General features: G+C 24.8%; 13 protein-coding genes across 13 annotated transcripts; 5 read left to right on the forward strand and 8 right to left on the reverse strand.

Moving 5' to 3' along the window:
• Positions 1–150: 150 nt before the first annotated feature.
• AAJ76_120001023 (hypothetical protein) lies at positions 151–1,023 on the reverse strand (the record flags this gene model as incomplete). Its single annotated transcript, XM_024473844.1, has 1 exon — positions 151–1,023. The coding sequence occupies one exon, from the start codon at positions 1,021–1,023 to the stop codon at positions 151–153; it is 873 nt and encodes a 290-aa protein (XP_024331505.1).
• Positions 1,024–4,717: 3,694 nt separating this feature from the next.
• AAJ76_120004718 (anaphase-promoting complex subunit 10) lies at positions 4,718–5,134 on the forward strand (the record flags this gene model as incomplete). The annotated part of the gene is made up of 1 exon (XM_024473870.1): positions 4,718–5,134. The coding sequence occupies one exon, from the start codon at positions 4,718–4,720 to the stop codon at positions 5,132–5,134; it is 417 nt and encodes a 138-aa protein (XP_024331506.1).
• A 337-nt stretch (positions 5,135–5,471) lies between these two features.
• Positions 5,472–7,082, reverse strand: AAJ76_120007082 (nucleolar gtp-binding protein 1; the record flags this gene model as incomplete). The annotated part of the gene is made up of 1 exon (XM_024473882.1): positions 5,472–7,082. The coding sequence occupies one exon, from the start codon at positions 7,080–7,082 to the stop codon at positions 5,472–5,474; it is 1,611 nt and encodes a 536-aa protein (XP_024331507.1).
• Positions 7,083–7,524: 442 nt separating this feature from the next.
• On the forward strand, positions 7,525–9,651 carry AAJ76_120007525 (dna replication licensing factor mcm6; the record flags this gene model as incomplete). The annotated part of the gene is made up of 1 exon (XM_024473884.1): positions 7,525–9,651. One exon carries the CDS (start codon positions 7,525–7,527, stop codon positions 9,649–9,651), a length of 2,127 nt encoding a protein of 708 aa, XP_024331508.1.
• A 162-nt stretch (positions 9,652–9,813) lies between these two features.
• AAJ76_120009814 (ulp1 protease) lies at positions 9,814–11,079 on the forward strand (the record flags this gene model as incomplete). The annotated part of the gene is made up of 1 exon (XM_024473888.1): positions 9,814–11,079. The coding sequence occupies one exon, from the start codon at positions 9,814–9,816 to the stop codon at positions 11,077–11,079; it is 1,266 nt and encodes a 421-aa protein (XP_024331509.1).
• A 122-nt stretch (positions 11,080–11,201) lies between these two features.
• Positions 11,202–11,465, reverse strand: AAJ76_1200011465 (ribonuclease z; the record flags this gene model as incomplete). The annotated part of the gene is made up of 1 exon (XM_024473845.1): positions 11,202–11,465. The coding sequence occupies one exon, from the start codon at positions 11,463–11,465 to the stop codon at positions 11,202–11,204; it is 264 nt and encodes an 87-aa protein (XP_024331510.1).
• A 10-nt stretch (positions 11,466–11,475) lies between these two features.
• Positions 11,476–11,733, forward strand: AAJ76_1200011476 (hypothetical protein; the record flags this gene model as incomplete). Its single annotated transcript, XM_024473846.1, has 1 exon — positions 11,476–11,733. The coding sequence occupies one exon, from the start codon at positions 11,476–11,478 to the stop codon at positions 11,731–11,733; it is 258 nt and encodes an 85-aa protein (XP_024331511.1).
• An 815-nt stretch (positions 11,734–12,548) lies between these two features.
• On the forward strand, positions 12,549–13,412 carry AAJ76_1200012549 (lrg1-like protein; the record flags this gene model as incomplete). The annotated part of the gene is made up of 1 exon (XM_024473847.1): positions 12,549–13,412. One exon carries the CDS (start codon positions 12,549–12,551, stop codon positions 13,410–13,412), a length of 864 nt encoding a protein of 287 aa, XP_024331512.1.
• Positions 13,413–13,691: 279 nt separating this feature from the next.
• Positions 13,692–14,093, reverse strand: AAJ76_1200014093 (hypothetical protein; the record flags this gene model as incomplete). The annotated part of the gene is made up of 1 exon (XM_024473848.1): positions 13,692–14,093. One exon carries the CDS (start codon positions 14,091–14,093, stop codon positions 13,692–13,694), a length of 402 nt encoding a protein of 133 aa, XP_024331513.1.
• An 822-nt stretch (positions 14,094–14,915) lies between these two features.
• On the reverse strand, positions 14,916–15,818 carry AAJ76_1200015818 (transcriptional activator; the record flags this gene model as incomplete). Its single annotated transcript, XM_024473849.1, has 1 exon — positions 14,916–15,818. The coding sequence occupies one exon, from the start codon at positions 15,816–15,818 to the stop codon at positions 14,916–14,918; it is 903 nt and encodes a 300-aa protein (XP_024331514.1).
• A 1,458-nt stretch (positions 15,819–17,276) lies between these two features.
• On the reverse strand, positions 17,277–18,338 carry AAJ76_1200018338 (ran specific gtpase-activating protein; the record flags this gene model as incomplete). The annotated part of the gene is made up of 1 exon (XM_024473850.1): positions 17,277–18,338. The coding sequence occupies one exon, from the start codon at positions 18,336–18,338 to the stop codon at positions 17,277–17,279; it is 1,062 nt and encodes a 353-aa protein (XP_024331515.1).
• A 49-nt stretch (positions 18,339–18,387) lies between these two features.
• AAJ76_1200018591 (hypothetical protein) lies at positions 18,388–18,591 on the reverse strand (the record flags this gene model as incomplete). The annotated part of the gene is made up of 1 exon (XM_024473851.1): positions 18,388–18,591. One exon carries the CDS (start codon positions 18,589–18,591, stop codon positions 18,388–18,390), a length of 204 nt encoding a protein of 67 aa, XP_024331516.1.
• Positions 18,592–18,665: 74 nt separating this feature from the next.
• Positions 18,666–19,136, reverse strand: AAJ76_1200019136 (n-alpha-acetyltransferase 50; the record flags this gene model as incomplete). Its single annotated transcript, XM_024473852.1, has 1 exon — positions 18,666–19,136. One exon carries the CDS (start codon positions 19,134–19,136, stop codon positions 18,666–18,668), a length of 471 nt encoding a protein of 156 aa, XP_024331517.1.
• Positions 19,137–19,142: the final 6 nt, after the last annotated feature.

Here is a 19,142-nt window from a genome sequence, read left to right on the forward strand (position 1 = left end):
CAAAGTCAAAATCTTTTGCCTTCGTATATAAATCCCAAATCTCGGTGCAATCTCGATATGTTTCTTCAAAAATACACTGATAATTAATCCTGGGTTTTAAGAGATTATCACAGCAATAATAAAATGATGTATCAAAGTTTTCAAAAAATACTACTTTTTTGGAAATGCAATGTTAAAAAAATTCTTCTCACAATTCTTAATCAAAAATTGACTAGATAGCTTTTTCTCAGTATCGTTTATATCTTTTAATAGATTTAAATGTAACACAAAATCAGAAAATGTAAAAATTTTGCTCATTAAAATGCATACATTTGTACTATCATTATCCTTACCGATACTGCTGTGTAATTTTATTAATTCATCTGTATATTTTTTTTCTACAAAATATAAATTGCTGACGTCAATTTTAAAAAAGAACATTAAATTTCTTAATTTTACAGGAAAAAAAATTTTCATCTCGTTTTCTTCTTCAAAACATTGAATAGAATTTTTTAAAGAATATTTTGTTAGTGAAAAGCAAAAGTCAAAATCTATCATGTTGTCTTGAGAAAAACATGAACAAAGCTCTCTTATTTGTTTTTGTCCGTTACTATTATAAATCATTGAAAAAAAATCTGGTTCAATCCCATAATAAAAAAAATTCTTAAGATTTAACTCAATATCTTTCCTAGATCCCATAAATTTTAACTTACAAAAAACTTCAAATCCCTGTAATTCACTACAATCGCTTAAAAGATAATAGTCACAAATCTTTCGAATTGCTTCATTTGCTGTATTATACCTAACGCTATCAGATTTTAATTGATCTTTAAGCTTATATTTAAATGTTGGTTTTATCCATGTTTTAAAAACAATTTTTTTATCATGAACATAGGCTTCAAAGGCGTGATGTTTTTTTTCCAAATTAAATAAAAAATGGTCTTTAGTCTGTATTTTCTGTTCAACAGCTTCTTTTAATTCCTCATAAATGTCTAAACTAGATTTTAAATAAGCAAAAAATAATACTAACAATTCAAGTTTCATTAAACTACAAAGGGTCTAAAAAAAATTATAAATAAAATGAATTTTTATTGAAGATTCGTATCTGATAAATAAATTTGAATATTGATCATATAAATAAAGTTTCTTTTTAAAAATAGTAAATATATATTTTTTAAGAATTTCCTAAAATAGTAAATATAGACTTTTTAAAAATTAATAAATAATTATGAAAATTATAAAATTGCAATAAAGATTATAAAATGTTATTTTGCATCATTAAAAGTAAATATTATAGATAATTTTTTTGATGGATACTTTTCAAATAATTTTAATTAATCAATAATTTTTACTTTTTTTTGCATTAAAGCTTGAGAAATTTCTTTTCAAGATATTAATTTACAAATAGATTATTATATTGTTGGTATTAAACATGGGTTTATTTATTATAAATTATTTAACTAACAACATGTTAGATATCTCATCATACAGGAAGATATCTTTGACATGTGTTGAAGCCATTCCTACACATATAATAAATTAAACAATTACAATTTTTTGGCTAAGGTAGAACCTGGTGTACAAAAAGTAGGGTAGTTAAAAATTTTATTTTTTATCCTTAATTTTTAAAATTTTGTTACAAGAACAGTAAAGAATCAAGTAAATAAAAAATAAAAAAATTTTTAAGATAGTTAAAAACAGTATTTTTAAGTAGTATTTCCACTTTCGTTTTTAGTGCACATATACCTTAATAAATATAAATTACATAAATATAAACTACAAAGTCTCTCTGTTCTGCATCTGAGTGGAATTGATTCTTTAAATGATCTCCAATTATCTTTTATAGAATAGATATGAATTCCCGTGATTGATTTTTAAAATGAAGATAATGAATAACCGTAAAATGAGATTGGAACAATAGATGTAAATTATTGCAAGCTCTGTACTTGTCGGAATTAAATAATTGATCTAGAGTCTATATAAGTAACTAAAAAATGCTCTAATGTTAAATTATCTCTTTTATCAACCTGAATAATTATTATTCTTCTTTCCTCGATCTGCTATATCATACCTACCCCAAATCCTTTAATCAAATATCCTCTATAGTATTTATTTTACCTGTTTTTGTTTTATTAATTTCTACTGCAATATTCCCTCCTCTTATTAAACTAAGCGACTTCGTATATCTGCAATAAACATCAAAATTCCTTAAGGTTTTGTTACATTTTTTAATTTACCAATTTAAATGCCCAAAATGTTTTTTGATAAGCCCAATTAAAGATTTAAACGACCATAAATTAATTTTTAATTACTTTTAGATAGGATACTTTATTATTAAAAAAATTGTATTATTCCGCACGGAAAAATTATGTTTACATTTATTAAAAGTACACCTCAGTTGCGCAATAACATTTCCTGTAATTTCGGACATCGAAAATGAACGTATTCTGATATTTTTTATATTTTTATATAATTCTAGTTAATTTTTACATCTATTAGACGAGTATAAAAAGAATTTTTTTTTTACTCATCATTTTTACCTCTTGAAATAACATTTTAAGGACAAAAAATTAAATTTTTGACCACCTTACCTTTTGTACATCAAGTTCTATTTCTGCCTTTTTTTGTTACATTAATCTTAAAAAATTCTTTTTAGATATTAATCTACAACTAGATTTCTAATTGATAAATTAAACAAACAACTGATCTATTTTAAAATATAAAAAACAACATCTTTTTAAAAAATAAAGCACAAATTTAAATGATAAACTTCTATTTATGGTTTGATCACATGTGGGGCGTTAAATATTCAAAGCTTTGATGTACCAAATCTAGTAGAATACACATTTCTACATGTTTTAATTTGTATTATAAACCTAATAGAGTCTAAAAAATATGAATACACACATATTTTATATTACATTACAATCTTAAAAATCATAAATAATTTAATAAAAGGAGATCGTGATTTTTTTGCTTTATTAAATACATATTAATTGAAAACGCTTAAATTTTTTAATTATTGCCATGTTCTAGACACAAACAAAAAGTTACTAAAAACTATAATAGAACAGAAAATAAATCAGCGTTTTATTTTTAAATACTAATTTTGTTTAAATAAACAATTACAAAAAATTGTATAAAACACTTTTTTCAGTGTTACATGTGCCTTATGTAACATTTTTAAATAATTAAGTCTTCTTTGACAAAAATATTAATAAATTAAGAAAAGCAATAAAAGTATATATCCTTCAACATTTAATATGCTTCGTTTATTTTACTGGCGAGATAAGAGAAGCTTTTTTTATCTGGATTTATTTATTTTTATAAAAATTTTGTATTTTCTGTCAAAATTTCCTCTTTTTTCATTTCTAGTATCTTAGATGCTTCAAATTTATTCATGTTTCTATTAAAAAAATTTAAGATGGAAAAATTTTTGTAACGTTTTGGAATTACTAGCTTAATGCTTTAATATTCACAAATATTTTAACTTTATATTTAATCGCTACTTACGTTATCATGTTTAAACTGGAAATTTAAACTCTATCTACGAGGGCATGTACTATTAACATGACATGATCATTTAGTAATTAGCAATTGTAAAATCAATACTGTCGGAAGTAACAATTAACACCACTTAATAAAACATTCTTGTTTCACAGTGATAATAAAAATATAAATTGATTAAAAATCAAAAAATATTGAATCACAAAAATTGAATAAAAAAAATAGTTACTAAAATGTATCACTTTTAGAATTTTTTAAATTTACTTTACACAAATATTATCAGGCATATGCAAATTTAAATGTTTTTAACATGTATATTAATTCTTTAAAGCAAATTTTTATACTGTTAAAAAGTTTAAAGCACTCACTGTTTTTGCTAAAAATTATTGGTTCTTACAATAAATTAAGATATAATTGGCATGCACATGAGGATATGCCCCATCCTTAAAGAATTTTTCTAACATACTTTAAATACTATTATAATTTAATTTATTAAATACCTTTCGCCCAAATCCTGATTTAAGGTTGTATTTGCTCACATTTTTACAATCACCATAATTCCGCACTTTCCCTTTACCTTTATCAAAAAAGCTTTATTTAAATAATTTTAAATTTTTTACGATTGTGGGTTTTAAACAAAAAAATAAATTTTAAAAAAATTTCTTTTTCATAGCTAGAGCTATGACAATAATAAACAACAAATAATAACATTACTATTTCAACAACAAGTAATTTCAATTTAACAATCTTTATATTAAGATTACACCTAATAGTTATATTTTTACAAGAATATACTAGCATTTATAAAAACATTAGAAGAAAATGTAATTAAAACAGTCACAAGCTTAGTAAATACAAAGGCTGCTTCTGGTTTTAATATTATTATTTTTTAAAATGGCAGAAAACTATTACAAAATATTTTCTGTAGCTTTTAAATTGGGAGGGTATTAATTTTTTATTTTTATACAAAATTATAAAAATTATGCTTTTGTGTTTAAAGATGTAAAAATAGAAAAAAATATATTATTTAAACAATATTAATGCTTTTTTCGCAAATAAAGAACATCATACATTTATTTGTATAATTCAGAGTAAATTTACGAATTTTATAAAGTTTATGAGCTTTATGCTGTAATATATAACTTATTATATATATTTAAACATACAAATTGATGACTTTGTTTGTAAAAAAACAAAAAAATATTTTTTATATATAAAATGTTTACCCTGCATGAATATAAGACTAAGTTCGTCTAAGAGAGATCATGGAGTAAAGGAACTTTTATCTAGTGATCTTAGTGAATACTGGGCTACTGATGATTCGCTTCCACATGGCATACAATTTACATTTTGTAAGCTTACTTATGTTGAAGAGGTTAGGATTTTTCTCAGTCATTCACAAGACGACAGTTACACTCCTAGAGAGATAGAAGTCTTATGCGGACTTACAGAAAGTACAATTGATTCCATAATTTTAACATCTTTGTTAGAACCAGAAGGATACATTGTTTTTAATGTAAATAAGAAATGTTTCTTTTTACAAATTATTATTTTGTCGAATCATCAAGAAGGAAAAGATTCTCACATACGAAATATTAAAATAATGGAATCTAAAACAAAAGAAATGTATCTTAAAGTAGAACAATAATATGCTATTACATTTAAGTGAAAATTTAATATTAATATTTTACATTTTTTGAGCAAACAATTAATAAACGCCGTACAAAAGAAAATTTTTTTTTATTGGTAGAGACTTTTAATTATAGGACTAACTATATTAAGATAAATATAATTTTATAATGAAAATGTTTTTAATTAAATAAACTATTCTACCACAATATATCTATTGTTAGTACTTTTACAAATATTTAAATTAGTAATTTATATAAAGTGTAATGCACTTAGAGAATTTTTGGGTCTAAAAACTAAGTTCAAGCAATAAAATTAAACATACCATTAACATTATAAAAAATTTTAATACTTTATTATCTTCTATTATTTTTACCTTTAAATCTGTAAAAATGTTTAGGTTTTCTTTCGTAATGCCCTTTAGTATCAAATCTAGATTTTTCCTTAGATCTATCTGGCTTTTTATCATTCGCTAAATGTACAGGAATCCTATCCCTACGATTTACTTTAACAATCTGTGTCTCTCTTCTATTAATTTTCTTTTGTTTAGGAACTTTGTTAGTCTTTCTTAGTTCTCTCTCAATTTTTTTCTCTTCTATTTTATCATAAATTTTTTTCATATCTTCTCTTTGATCTTTTGTAAGTATGTCATAATTCTTAGAATACACCGCAAACATTTTATCTTCTTCATCTTCAATTTCATTTAATTTCCTTACAATATCTTCATCGATAAAATCACAAAAATTTTTGCCATTCATAATTTCTGGTATAATATCATACTTATATTCATCTTTTACAAAATATCTCTCCTGTTCATTTCCGATTTCTTCTATTGTTCTTTTGATGTCAAAAGATGGTTCTTTTTCTTTTTTATATTTAGATTTTAACATTGTAATTCTATTAATATATTCTTTTATCCTCTCATTTTCTATTTTTCTACCAACTCGTTCTTCTAATAAAATATCACATGCCAATTTTTTTGCTTTTTCTACATTGTATTCATCTTTAGTACTAATTTCAATATAAACTCTGTCTTCTAAAAAAATATTCAATAGTTCTCTATCCTTCATATCATCCACTTCCTCTAGTTTTTGTAAATCACATTTACTAAGCACAATAACTATTTTAGAATCCAATAAAGGACTTAATGTTTTGAACAAAGAAATTTGCCCTTCTATGGTGTGCCCACAATTCCCACTTAAATCAAAGAAATATAGAACCACAGCCTTAATGTGGGCCAGCGCAGTGATAGATAACATTTCAATTGTATTTCTGTCTTCTAATTCATGATCTAATATTCCAGGTGTATCAATGACTTGCCAATTAAGATAATTATAATCAAAATGTCCTACATAAAGACTTTTAGTTGTAAAAGCGTAGGGTTGAACTTCTACCTCTGCTCTACTAATTTTATTAATAAAAGAACTTTTTCCTACATTTGGAAATCCACAGATAAGTAAAGATCTTGAATTTGGATCAATAGAAGGAAGCCTTCCTAAGTGCATTCTAACTTCTTCTAAATATTTAAGTGTTTTATCTAACTTTTTACAAGAACTTGCCATTCTACCTAAAGCTGCTCTTTTAAGTTGTTTACATCTATAAAGTGTATCTCCGTATTTCAAAAGCTTAACAAATTCTTTAACAATTCCTTCTATAACTTTTTTAGTAGAACTGACATGTCCAAGTGCAAGCTTATAATGATCTCTATCATATAACACATTTATTAAATCTGCGTAAAAAGGATGTATATCTTCAAGGCGTGGAAATTCTGAAGTTATTGTTTCCAGTCGCATTTTAAATTCTTCTCCTGCTTTTTTCACTTTATGCATATAAAATTTTCTTATTCTTACAATTGAATACTGTGGGTGAACTACGGTAGGAGATCTTCTTTGTGTCTTACTAAGTGCTATATCAATAAGAGCAGTGTTCTGAGGAACAGGAGTGATGTAACTAAAATTCATTTTCATTTTTAGGGATAGAAAATTATTTTTTTATCCTATTGTGAAGTCGTTAATCAAGAAAGATTACAGTAAAATATGTCCACCCGAATGTATTAAAAATATGAGAATGTTTATTGGAATATTTGGATTACAATTAGTTACACTTTGTTTTATATTAGCAGTTATCGGTCACTTTATTTCTATACCATTTGTGCCTACAAAATTTATTGTTAGAACACCCGCTTTATTACTTTATACTGTTATTTATATTTATTTGTACTTGTTATGTAAAAATCAACATAATGTTCTACCTTTTTTAAATAAAAAGAGTATTTAAGTTTTTATGTTTTTACAATTATTTTTGTTTTCATTCTGCATCAGTTTTGATCAATAAAATATAAAGAAGTAATAGTTATTTTGACAGATAATTTTTTAAACTACTTTCATTTTTTTTAATTTTTTCCCTTCTATGTCTGTAGAAGTAGAAAATTTATTCTTGGATTTTTTAGAAGCTATTCCTAAGAATAGACTTCTTTTAGATGATGTTATACAAAAAAATCAGCAAACACTACTAATTGATACACAAGATGTGCACGATTTTAGCGAAAAATTATATATGAAAATAATGCAACGATACGGAGAAATTATTCCTCATCTTAATAAAGCAGTAGAAAACTTTTCTTTAAAAACGTTTAATAAGAAAATTAATAACGTTAGTTTTTACAATTTGGATTTTGTCTATAAAATACGGGATTTAAAGTCAGAAAAATTAGGGCAACTTGTTTCGTTTAGCGGGACAGCTACACGCACGACACAAGTGCGACCAGAATTGGTGTCTGGTACATTTATCTGCAAAGAATGTAATTCTGTTGTACCGGGTGTAGAACAAGAATTTAAATACACTGAACCACTCGTTTGTCCAAACCATCTCTGTACAAATCGAAAACTTTGGAAACTTGATCTTGATGAGAGCGAATTTGCTAATTGGCAGCGCATCCATGTACAAGAAAATACTGATGAAATACCACCAGGATCTTTACCAAGAAATATTGATGTAATCGTGCGTAACGATTTGGTTGAGAAAATCAAAGCGGGTGAAAAACTGACATTTACTGGATATCTTATAGTTGTACCTGATGTTATCCAATTAATGTTACCACAATCCAAAAGTGTTCCCGTGCAAGAAGGTGTAGCTGATAATCTAAAATCTAAACGTAATATCAATATAAAAGATCTAAATTACAAATTAAGCTTTATGTGCACACACGTAAATTATAAAACAGAAGAATTTAGTAGCAATTTTACATCGGAAGAACTTAAGATTATTGAAGAGATGAGAAGTACTAAAAATTTATATTATAAAATGTCTCAGAGTCTATTTCCGTCAATACATGGTCATTATTCTATAAAAAATGGGATTCTTTTGCTTTTAATAGGAGGTGTTACTAAAAAAACGGAGAGTGGAGTTAAATTAAGAGGAGATATTAATATTTTACTTGTTGGAGATCCTGGAACTGCCAAATCGCAATTTCTTAAACAGGCATCGGGTATTTTACCCAGGAGTGTTTATACATCTGGTAAAAGTAGTAGTGCGGCCGGTTTAACAGCATGTGTCATTAAAGATGGAGAAACAGGAGAGATGTCAATTGAGGCGGGTGCATTAATGCTCAGTGATAACGGTATTTGTTGTATAGATGAGTTTGATAAAATGAATTATAAAGATCAAGTAAGTATTCATGAAGCTATGGAACAACAGACCATTACAATTGCAAAGGCAGGCATAAATGCGACTCTTAATGCCCGAACAAGTATTTTGGCTGCTGCAAACCCCATTAAAGGTAGATATGATAAGAGAAAGACATTGAAACAGAATATTAATCTAAGCCAGCCTATTATGAGTAGATTTGATCTTTATTTTGTTTTAATTGATGACGTTGATTCTGAAAATGATAAAAATGTTAGCATGCACATTCTGAATAATCATCTTTTGTCTGCCGATATTAATTTACACGACGGTTATTTTTCATTAGAACAAGTTAAGTTATATATTAAATATGCTAGGACACAAAAACCTATTCTGAATGATCTTGTTCACAAAAAACTAGTTGAAAAATATATTAAAATTCGCCAAGAAAGTTTAATTAATAACAGTAATTACAAAATGACAGTTAGACATCTAGAAAGCATGATAAGGTTAAGCGAAGCTTTAGCCAAACTTCATTGCGATACAGAAGTTAGAGAAATTTATGTTGAAGAAGCTTACAGATTGATTTCAAGTAGTGTTATAGAACTTAAAGGAGAAGATATTGACATCGGTGTACAGGCCAATGAAGCTGAGCAAGTAAAAATTAATAGTAACGATTTATTTAGAATTACAAATCAAATTATTTATTTGATTAAAACAAGAGAGGGGATGAACAAAGATGGTCTAGTAAGTTGTTATATTGAACAAATAGAAGATAATTTAGAAACAGAGACAGAATTTTACGCTGAAAAAAGTTTAGTAGAAAAAGTGATTGATTATCTTGTATTGCATGAAGGTGTTTTATTTATAAGTGATGGTATTTATTTTATACATCCTAATTTTGATGTCTAATTAAATATTTATTTTTAATAAATTTATTGATTGTTTTTATTTTTAATAAATTTATTGACTATTTTTATTTTTTAAAAATTATTGACTATTTTTATTTTTTAAAAATTTATTGACTATTTTTATTTTTAAAATTTTCAAAATTTATTACGCATTGAGAAAAGGATGAATGAAACTTCGGAAGAAAAAAATGATAAAATAAAATCTACAAAGAAATATAATGTTTACATTGTAAAAAATAGTATTAAACACGAAGAGGATGGTTATTCTGCTATTCAAACTGCTAAGTCACAATTCTTTGATTTGGATTCTTCTAGCATTTTTACACCATCAAATGACTTTAAAAGTGTTTTAAACCCTAAAGAATTTGTAGACTTATCAGGTTCTAGCGAATTTGTTAAAACATTTGTAAATAAAAACTTTTCATTTAGTGAAAATGTGAATGACACAATTTTGGAGCATAAAATGCCATGTGAAGATGAAAATAATGTTTTATCTGATAATGACACCAATACGACGTTAGAATATCTTTCAAACGACCAAAGTACCATTTTAAATGCAGTTACGTGTTCATTGGAAGATTTTTCAAATGTTTGTAGCAGCGAAAATGATAAATTTACAAATGTAGTGCAAGATGAATCTACAAATTTTATCGAAAAGTTTGCTGACAGTGTTTCTCGCAAATTTAAAATCAAGTTAAATCGCGTTCAGACGAATAAAGAAAGCACACATAATGAAAATCCTACACAAGATGATTCATTTAAAATAAAAGAGCGGCGTTATTTATTTTATAAAAGTATTGTTAGGCGTTTAAAAGATCAACTTCCTCAGATAGATTTTCCTATTGAATTGAAAGGATACGAATTCGAAAAAGAAGATATTTCTATTCTAACAGGACCCTATTGGTTAAATGACAAAGTTGTTAATTGTTATATGGAATATCTTAATGACTATGACAAAAAGCTTTATGTGTTTAGTTCGTATTTCTACACAAGTTTAAGAAGAGGCGGGATTGAAAAAGTCAAAAAATATACTTCAAATATAAATATATTTACACACAATTTAATTTATTTTCCTGTACATTTACACAATCATTGGATTTTTGTGTGCTATGATGTTCTAAAAAAACAATTAGAATATAGAGATTCTTTACTTGGATACTGTCAATCGGTTATGGACAATATTTCAGATTTTCTAATTTTTGAATATAAAAGATTATTTAATAAAGATTTAATTGTTAATAAAAAGTTTATTGAAGATATTCGTACACAATCTAATGGATCTGATTGTGGTGTCTTTGTACTTATGTATGCTAAAAATAGATTAAAAAACACAAATACATTAATTTACAGTAACATGCAAAAATATAGAAATATAATTTTATTTGAATTATTTATTAACAGAAAGATATTATTTAATGTGTACGACTAAAATTATTTATAATTTATGTGTACGACTAAAATTATTTATAGATTAAGTGTACAGCTAAAATTATTTATAATTTATGTGTACGACTAAAATTATTTATAATTTACGTGTACGACTAAAATTATTTATAATTTAGTAATAAATTTTAGGTCATCTTCAACATTTGTATTATTGATTTTAAATGGATTTTTGTATTGAAAATCGGTGTCAAATTCTTTATAAATTTTTATTTCCTTTACTTCATCATCAAACATTTTATCAAGGCTATCACTTATTCTTTCTTCCATTTTCTGTCTTTCTTGTTGAATAAATTGGGATGTAATTTCTTTAAACTCCCTCTCCTTTTTTTTATTTTCCTCTAACTCCTTACTTTTTGTAAGTCTTTTCATGCCCTAAAAAATGAAGAAAAAATTTAAAGAAAATGATGAATATCATAAATTATTTGATACAGGAAATAAAGGATTTTTAACACAACAAGAAAAAATAATTTACAATATTTTTAGAGCAGAATATAAATTTTGTAAAGAAGATATTTTAGATATGGAAATTAATGAAGAAAATATAAACAAATTGGTGTGTAAATTTAATCTAAAATTTAATAAAAATACAGTAAAAGAAATGGTAGAGTTTATAAATGTACATAATCGGGAAGGATAGAGAAATATACAAAGTGTATGTATTTAGATGTTATTGTTAAGTGTTTGTAGTGTTGTAATATTATTTATAAACAAAAATACATGATTACAAGTATTTTATATTTAAAAATAATACACGCATAATAAAGCTTAGTGTGGTGCATTTAGCACAAAGACATGCCAGTACCATTTATATGAAAATAATATTTGCTTAATGTTATGCGTTTTGCACAAAGACATCCCAGTATTTATAATAGGTCTTGTATTTCTTTCTATAATATATTATTTTTTAATCTATACATGTTTTATTCTTACATTATAAAAATAATATAAAATGTTTTAATCTCAAAACTCTTGTTTGTTTTTATTTGTCAGTCTACATCATTTTAATATAAAATATTGAAATATTTACAAGTAAATGGACCTATAAATAGCAGAGTGAAATGTTTTAATATAATGCTATACATAAATTATAGATTTGACATGTTCACTATTTAATAATTTTGAATAAATAAATCTATAATTGGTTTATAAATAGTGTGTTTTAATTTATGTTTTAAATCTTTACATAACAACCTGATTTATTAATTTTTTATATTTTAAATAGCAAATAATTTATAAAACTTTACCTTTTAAATGTAATTAGTATCAATATGTGCATAAATCATTAGATAAATAACAAATTTATAAAATTTATTTCTACAAATTCAGGTTACTAAACCACTTAAACTAATAAATAATATGATAAATCCTTTTATTTACTACTATTTTTTTTGATTTTCTATATATTTATTTACAGATTTATTTATTAAAAATAAAATAAACATAACAAAAGTAATGGAGGAAATCTTAAAAAATAAAATGAACACAGAAAAAATGGAAACAGTAAACGATTTAGATGACAGAGAATTTATAGAATATAAAAAAAACTTTTGTTCAGTACATTCTTTTATTATAGAAAAGTATTGTAATTACTGGGAGATATGTAGACTTAATCAGACATTTCTAGGAAGAATATTTTTCCCGATAGACAAAATATTAAGAAATGATTCCCGCTTGTGGATCTCATCAAATCTGAAATATGGTAATAAACATGTTTTAGTTCCTATTGATTTTTATACATTAACTGAAACAATATTATCTTTAGATGTAAGAATAGGAGGATTATTTAGAGTTAGAAATTCAATGATTACAGTGAAAGAATGTGTAGATATGTTAGAAAGAGAGATATATAATAGATCATCATTTAAAGATATTAGAGATAAATTGGCTGAAAGCTTTAATGTTATTGACTTGACCACAGCCTTTAAAGAAATTCTAAGAAACTATAAACATTCAGTAATACCAGAAGGTTTTTTACCAATAATTATAAAATTATTCTCTGTAGATAAACAGGAGGATAGATTAATTCTTTATCACTATTTATATATTTCTTTACCTAAATTCAACAGACATATTTTAGAAGCTACAATATTTTTTTTGTACCTGATTCACGACATAGCAACAGTAGACGGGTCAGATTATACAAATAATATGGATATGGCAGGAATATCAACGGTTATAATGCCTAACTTATTACTTAAAAATGTACAAGATTTCTCCTTGGCAGAAGTTTCATTGTTGGTAGAATTTATGAAAGAATTTATATTGAATTTTAAGACTATTGCACAAAAAAATACACTCTTTGAAATAATAGATTAAAAATAGTATGTAAATTAAATCTGTATTTTAATATAAAAATTTGCTGCCTTTTTATTATTATTTTGTAAAAAATAATAAGATTTATTAAATTTATCACAAGTTTGTTTGTTTTTTAAAATTTATTAATTTAAATACTAAGATTTATGTTATGCTTTATAAATAACTGACAATATTTTTGCACGAAGAAATCTTGATTTTTTATTTTTTCGCAAATTTAATATAAATTGGTTTTTTTTTATAAAACGTGAAAGAAATATAAAACTACTTCTTAATTATGCTTTAATTTAAGTTGCAACGACAATACGTTATACTGAAACATACATTACACACTTCTTCTTCATCAAGTTTCTTATAAGGACAAGCACGTTCAATAGGACAGTCATTAGCATTGTTGAGATAGAAGTCTAAATAAGCTTGTTCTGACAATATATTAAGAGAACTTTTTTGTTCAATACAGATAGAACTGGGGTTAATAGTCTTGTATATCCTTCCATCTACATCTTTCTTTATAGAACTATTGCTTTTCTTAGCTTTAAGGCTTTTTTGCGCAACATTCCTGTTCTTGTAATAAAGAGCAAATTCTTCGAAACTTTTAATATTTCCTAAAAATTTCTTAGGTATTCTACTATGCTTCTTAGATTTTCTTTTTTTATTTTTATCCGTCTTCTTCGCACTGGTCATTAAATTTTTTGGATTAAAAAGAACGTAAAATAAATATTTGTAAAAAATTTTAATTTATAAAAGATATCCTAATGAGATGCTTTAACTATCAATAGAAAATTGTTACTCCCACAAGCAGAACATTTTAACATATTTAACCTTATAAAACTTTCGATTAGTTAAAAATTTAAGAAATTTATTTTACATCATGCCAGATCAATTTACTATTTATTTAATTAAAATTTGAAATCTATTAAAAAAGTGCTTTGGCTGTACCAGCATTTAAAAATATTTTGTATTAAATGTTTAACAAAATGTTATTACTTATTTATACGTTTATAATTTTTAAAAAAGTTGTGTAAATTTGTAAAATTGTAAAACAAACTAAATAAAAGTATTAATTAGTTTAAATCTTATTTCTCATTTCTATAATTAAATTTCATAATTTTTACTATGTCAATAAAATCTACTAAAAATCTAAAAAAATTATTTTATTATTTTGTTATACTTTGTAAAATGTAAAAATTACAGTTATATTAATATTTGTAATTTGTAAAATGTTTAAGGTATTTTAATTGTCTTTCTAACTTATATACGTTAACACTATAATAATTATGTAAATATTAGTAAAATAATGTTCTAAAATATCTCATGTCAATTTTCTTACTTATTCTTATATTTTATTGTATGACTTTGTAAATTTCTTAAAACTTTAAAATTCATTTAAAAAACTTAAAAATATTTAATTTAAACGTAGAACCTTAAAAAGGCGAAACTTACCTTATTGGGAATAAATTAAAAAAAAATATCCAAAAAATGTTTAATATGGTATTTTACAACTGCTTAATATGATTCTTTTTTCTTTTTATTTTTACAATGAGTTCTAAAATGTTGTAACATATTATCCTTCCTAGAGAATCTTTTGTCGCATTTTTGGTTCAAACACTTAAATGGCTTTAAGCTTGTATGAACCAGATAGTGACGCTTGATTCGACTCAACGAGGGTAGTTCTACTTCGCATTCCTTATTTGCGCAGCAAAACACCCTAGTATTGTTCTTTGTCTTTGACGCAAACATAGAGTCGGGGAAGTCGGCAAAACTTTCGATAGCCTCTTCTTCATTTGACAACGAATCAATTAGCACAATACTTTTACGTGGTGCCTTTTTTCTATGTTCACGCCTTTTTCTATTAAAGACGGCGGGAGATGTATTATACATCAGTTCGTGATTAGAATAATCCAAATCACTTTCTAGCCTGTCTAAATTCCGCCGTCTATCTCTTCGACGCCTTCTTAGTTCCTTCAGCTGTTCTACATATATATTGTCAGAACTAAAGCTGTTTTTTTCATAATTTTTTTTATTAATTCTTTCATTTTCTTGTTCAGCAATTTCACTTAAATAGTCTAAAGCAGTTTTTTTATAAACAACGTGTTGAGTTCGTGGATTAAGTACAGGAGATACAGGTCTTTTATGAATTAATAGGTCTGGATGACTAATTCTTAGGTATGGGTTATATGAATAAGGTTGAAATCCATAGCGAATCATGTTCTTATTATATTTCTGTTGATTAGAAACATTTGTTTCGTTAGTATTGTGCTTATCGATATTAAAAAAGTTTTCACAGTTATCTTTAATATTATTAAGGTCACTATTAAAAGATTCATCTGATTGAATTGTTTCTTTTGTGTCACTTACATCGATCATGCCTGTCTTCTGTTGATATTTTTTTTTATCACCTGAATTCATATCCTTTGTAAATTTTTTTTTTGCTTTTGTAATTAAAAGGAGAGAAAGGAGATCTCCTTTTAAGTAAAATTATAAGGCGTATTATATCATTTGTACCTATAAGTGCTTAGTAAAAATTATTTTTATTAATTAAAAGCGATAAAATACAAAGTTATTTAAAAAATTAAAGAAAATAATTATATATCACTAATTTTTTTTTAGTTTAAGGTTTACACGTATTATTGTAACACAATAAGCTTATTATTTTTTGTAATCTCAACCTTTAATTAATCCTTAATAAAATTTTAAAAATATTTCATTAAGATATTTGGGTACAATTTAATGTTAAAATTTTTTACGTAAGATTTAATAACATAGCAAATAATCTAAATATATTTATTTTATTATAGATTTGAAAATTGTAGGCATTTATCTAACTTTTGATTTTCTTAAAATATTTTATAAAGATTAAAAAGTATAAATTGCATTAACTTAAGAAAGTAAAAAAATAATCATTTACTTATTTTAAATGTAGAAATTTCTGTTTGATAAATTTTTAGCATTTCATTAATAAAAAAGGACAAATTTACGTTAAACGAGAATATCAAATTTTTACAAACCATATTTGGTTAATCAAAAATTTACTTGTCAAAAAATTCCATATTAAGTTTATGTTTTACACCGTACGCACACAACAAAGTTAAATTATAGAAAAGCGATAATGCAGTTAACTACACTAATATTATTTTTACCTTTTAATTTTCAAGCCATGCTATTTTTATGCATTTTTTTATTAAAATTAAGGTTTGTTTCATTTTAGTTTTAAAATCTTATGTTGTTACCAATAAAACAAATTAAAATACTGTTTTATTCAAATAATGCTTTATAGCGTAAAATTAAGACATAACTAAATATTTTATAAAAAGAAATATGGCACTAAAATTAAACTAATTCTACCAAATATGTCAAAATGTAAAGTTTTTAATTGTACAGAAATAACACTTTACTCTTTATAATGTTAGCTATCGCTTGTAATGTCAAATATCTTGCTGAGCATTATCGTGAGATAGTTGACATTTAGTAACTAAATATTCTTCTGGATATGGTAACTTTCTTAATTCTTAAATTGATATAAATAAGGACAATTGACCCCTTAATTAGGATCATACTTTCCTGTAGCTTTTTGATTAAATTCAAAATTCCTTTCTTGACAACGCCAAATTTTACGTCTAGACACAGATGGTAAAGGTAATTTTTAGCACCTTGGTGTTACCATTTAAAATGTTTTTTTTAAATAAACTTATGTTTTCTTGTAACACACTTTAAGTAACAAATCTATCCTTATTTATTACTTAATAGTTAAAATTATAAATTTTACCTAGAAAAGTTTTTAACACACGACTAAAAATTTAATAATTATATTGCATAAATTTTGTATCTTTAAAAATTTAGATTTAAAAAAAATAAAATATAAATAATTTATAAAAATTCGAGTTTCTCGATAAGAGCATCATCAAATTCACTCTTTAAATCCTGCTCTGCTTCTAATTCATTGTAAATTAATTCTCCTCCATATTTATGCATAGCCTTCATTAATTCACTTGAGTCATCATACAAATTTCCTGTAATAAATAATTTCTTAATAAAATATTTTTTACAAAAATGTATAAGATCTTCAATGCATTCTTGTTCCCAATCATTATAACTAACATCCAATACACACTCTACAAAATCTGTACAATCCCCTGGTAGTCCCATAGACACAAATTTATTATTAGCATATTTTATAAATTCAAGCATTCCTTCAGAATATGTCATACAGTCCCCCATAACTAATTCTCTTATGTTACACGTAGCAAATATCTCCCCTAATAATTTACATCCTTCTACATCTAAAAAATTATCTCTTATGTCTAACACCTCGAGTGGAAGATCTTTTATAACTTTTAGTGCCTGTGTCATAGAAATCTTTTCAATAGTGTTGTATTCAAGTCTCAGTACAGAAAGTCTCTTAAAATTGCTAATACCTTCACACAACTTTTCAGGAAAATTAAAAAATCTATTTTGTGCGATATCTAAATATTCAAAGTTATTCTTATCTGTTAATTTATCTAAACACTCTCCTATTATATTTCCTCCTTTGTAGCCAAGTCCACAATTTCGTATTTTAAGAAATTTTAATGTATTTAAATTGCTTAATAAATCAGTAAATTCTTCGGGTAAATCAGAAGAGAGCGCATTATTGCTTAAGTCAAGTAAAATCAGTTTTTTGTCTTTTAAAGAAGAACAAATGTCTTTAAAACACGTTTCCATCTCACTTTTACTTAAAGTGGCAAAAATTCCTTCTAATATAATATTTTTAAGATTTTTCATTTTTCTAATACACTTGCATAATTCTACCACTGCTTCAGGCTTAAATACATTAGAAGTAAAATCTAGTTCTTGTATTGTATCAATACTTCTGGTTAGTTGTACAATAACTGGAGTTATATCTTCTTTAGTACAATATTTTTTCTCTTCGTGCTTTAAACTAAATAACATGGGTAATAAAAAATAAAAAAATGTAAATATAATTTTTTAATAAACTCTTCTACAACTTTCTAATAACATAATAGTGCTTATTTGTCCCACAGTCCTCTTTCTCATTGTAAATTTTAAATCCGTCTACACTGGTTTTTTCACATACATAAGTGTCCTGGTTAATTTTAAATGGCTTGCTAATAGTTATTTCGCTTGGTAAATCTGTATGATTAAAATCTTTTGGTGTCTGAATAATATCAAACCGTCTGCCCATAAAAAAAAGGAAAAAATTATTTTAATTGTTTTTAGAAAAAATAATTGGTTTTTAAAATTAATTAATAAATTATATCACAAAATTTTTACAAATAAATAAGCCGAGCATGGTTCAATATTTTTATAATAATTCATTTCTAGTTCTGTTATTTTATAAAAATTCTTTTTATAGAAATTTATCCCCTTAAAATTGCTTGTGTGGACATGAAGCTTAAAAGACTTAACATTGTAATTCTCTACAGCATAATTTTCTAATAAAGCTATGCATTTACTACCAAATCCTAAATTTCTATATTTGTCTAAAATGCCAAATGTCATTATGTAACACTCGTTTATTGATTTATTGTGTAATGTTCCTCTAATTGAAAATGTACATACGCCTATTTTACAGTCTCTAAATATGAAAAAAAACCCTTTTGTACAAGTGGTGTCTAGAATGTATTTATAAAAGGTGTGCGAGTATTCAATGGGAAATAAAGATTCATTCATTTTTTTTACTAAATCAATATTTTGAACAGTGATTTTTTCTAGTTTAATTCTAAACATAAATAA

The sequence above is a fragment of the Vairimorpha ceranae genome (genome assembly GCF_000988165.1).
Source record: "Vairimorpha ceranae strain PA08 1199 chromosome Unknown NODE_12, whole genome shotgun sequence".
Lineage (NCBI taxonomy): Eukaryota > Fungi > Microsporidia > Nosematidae > Vairimorpha > Vairimorpha ceranae.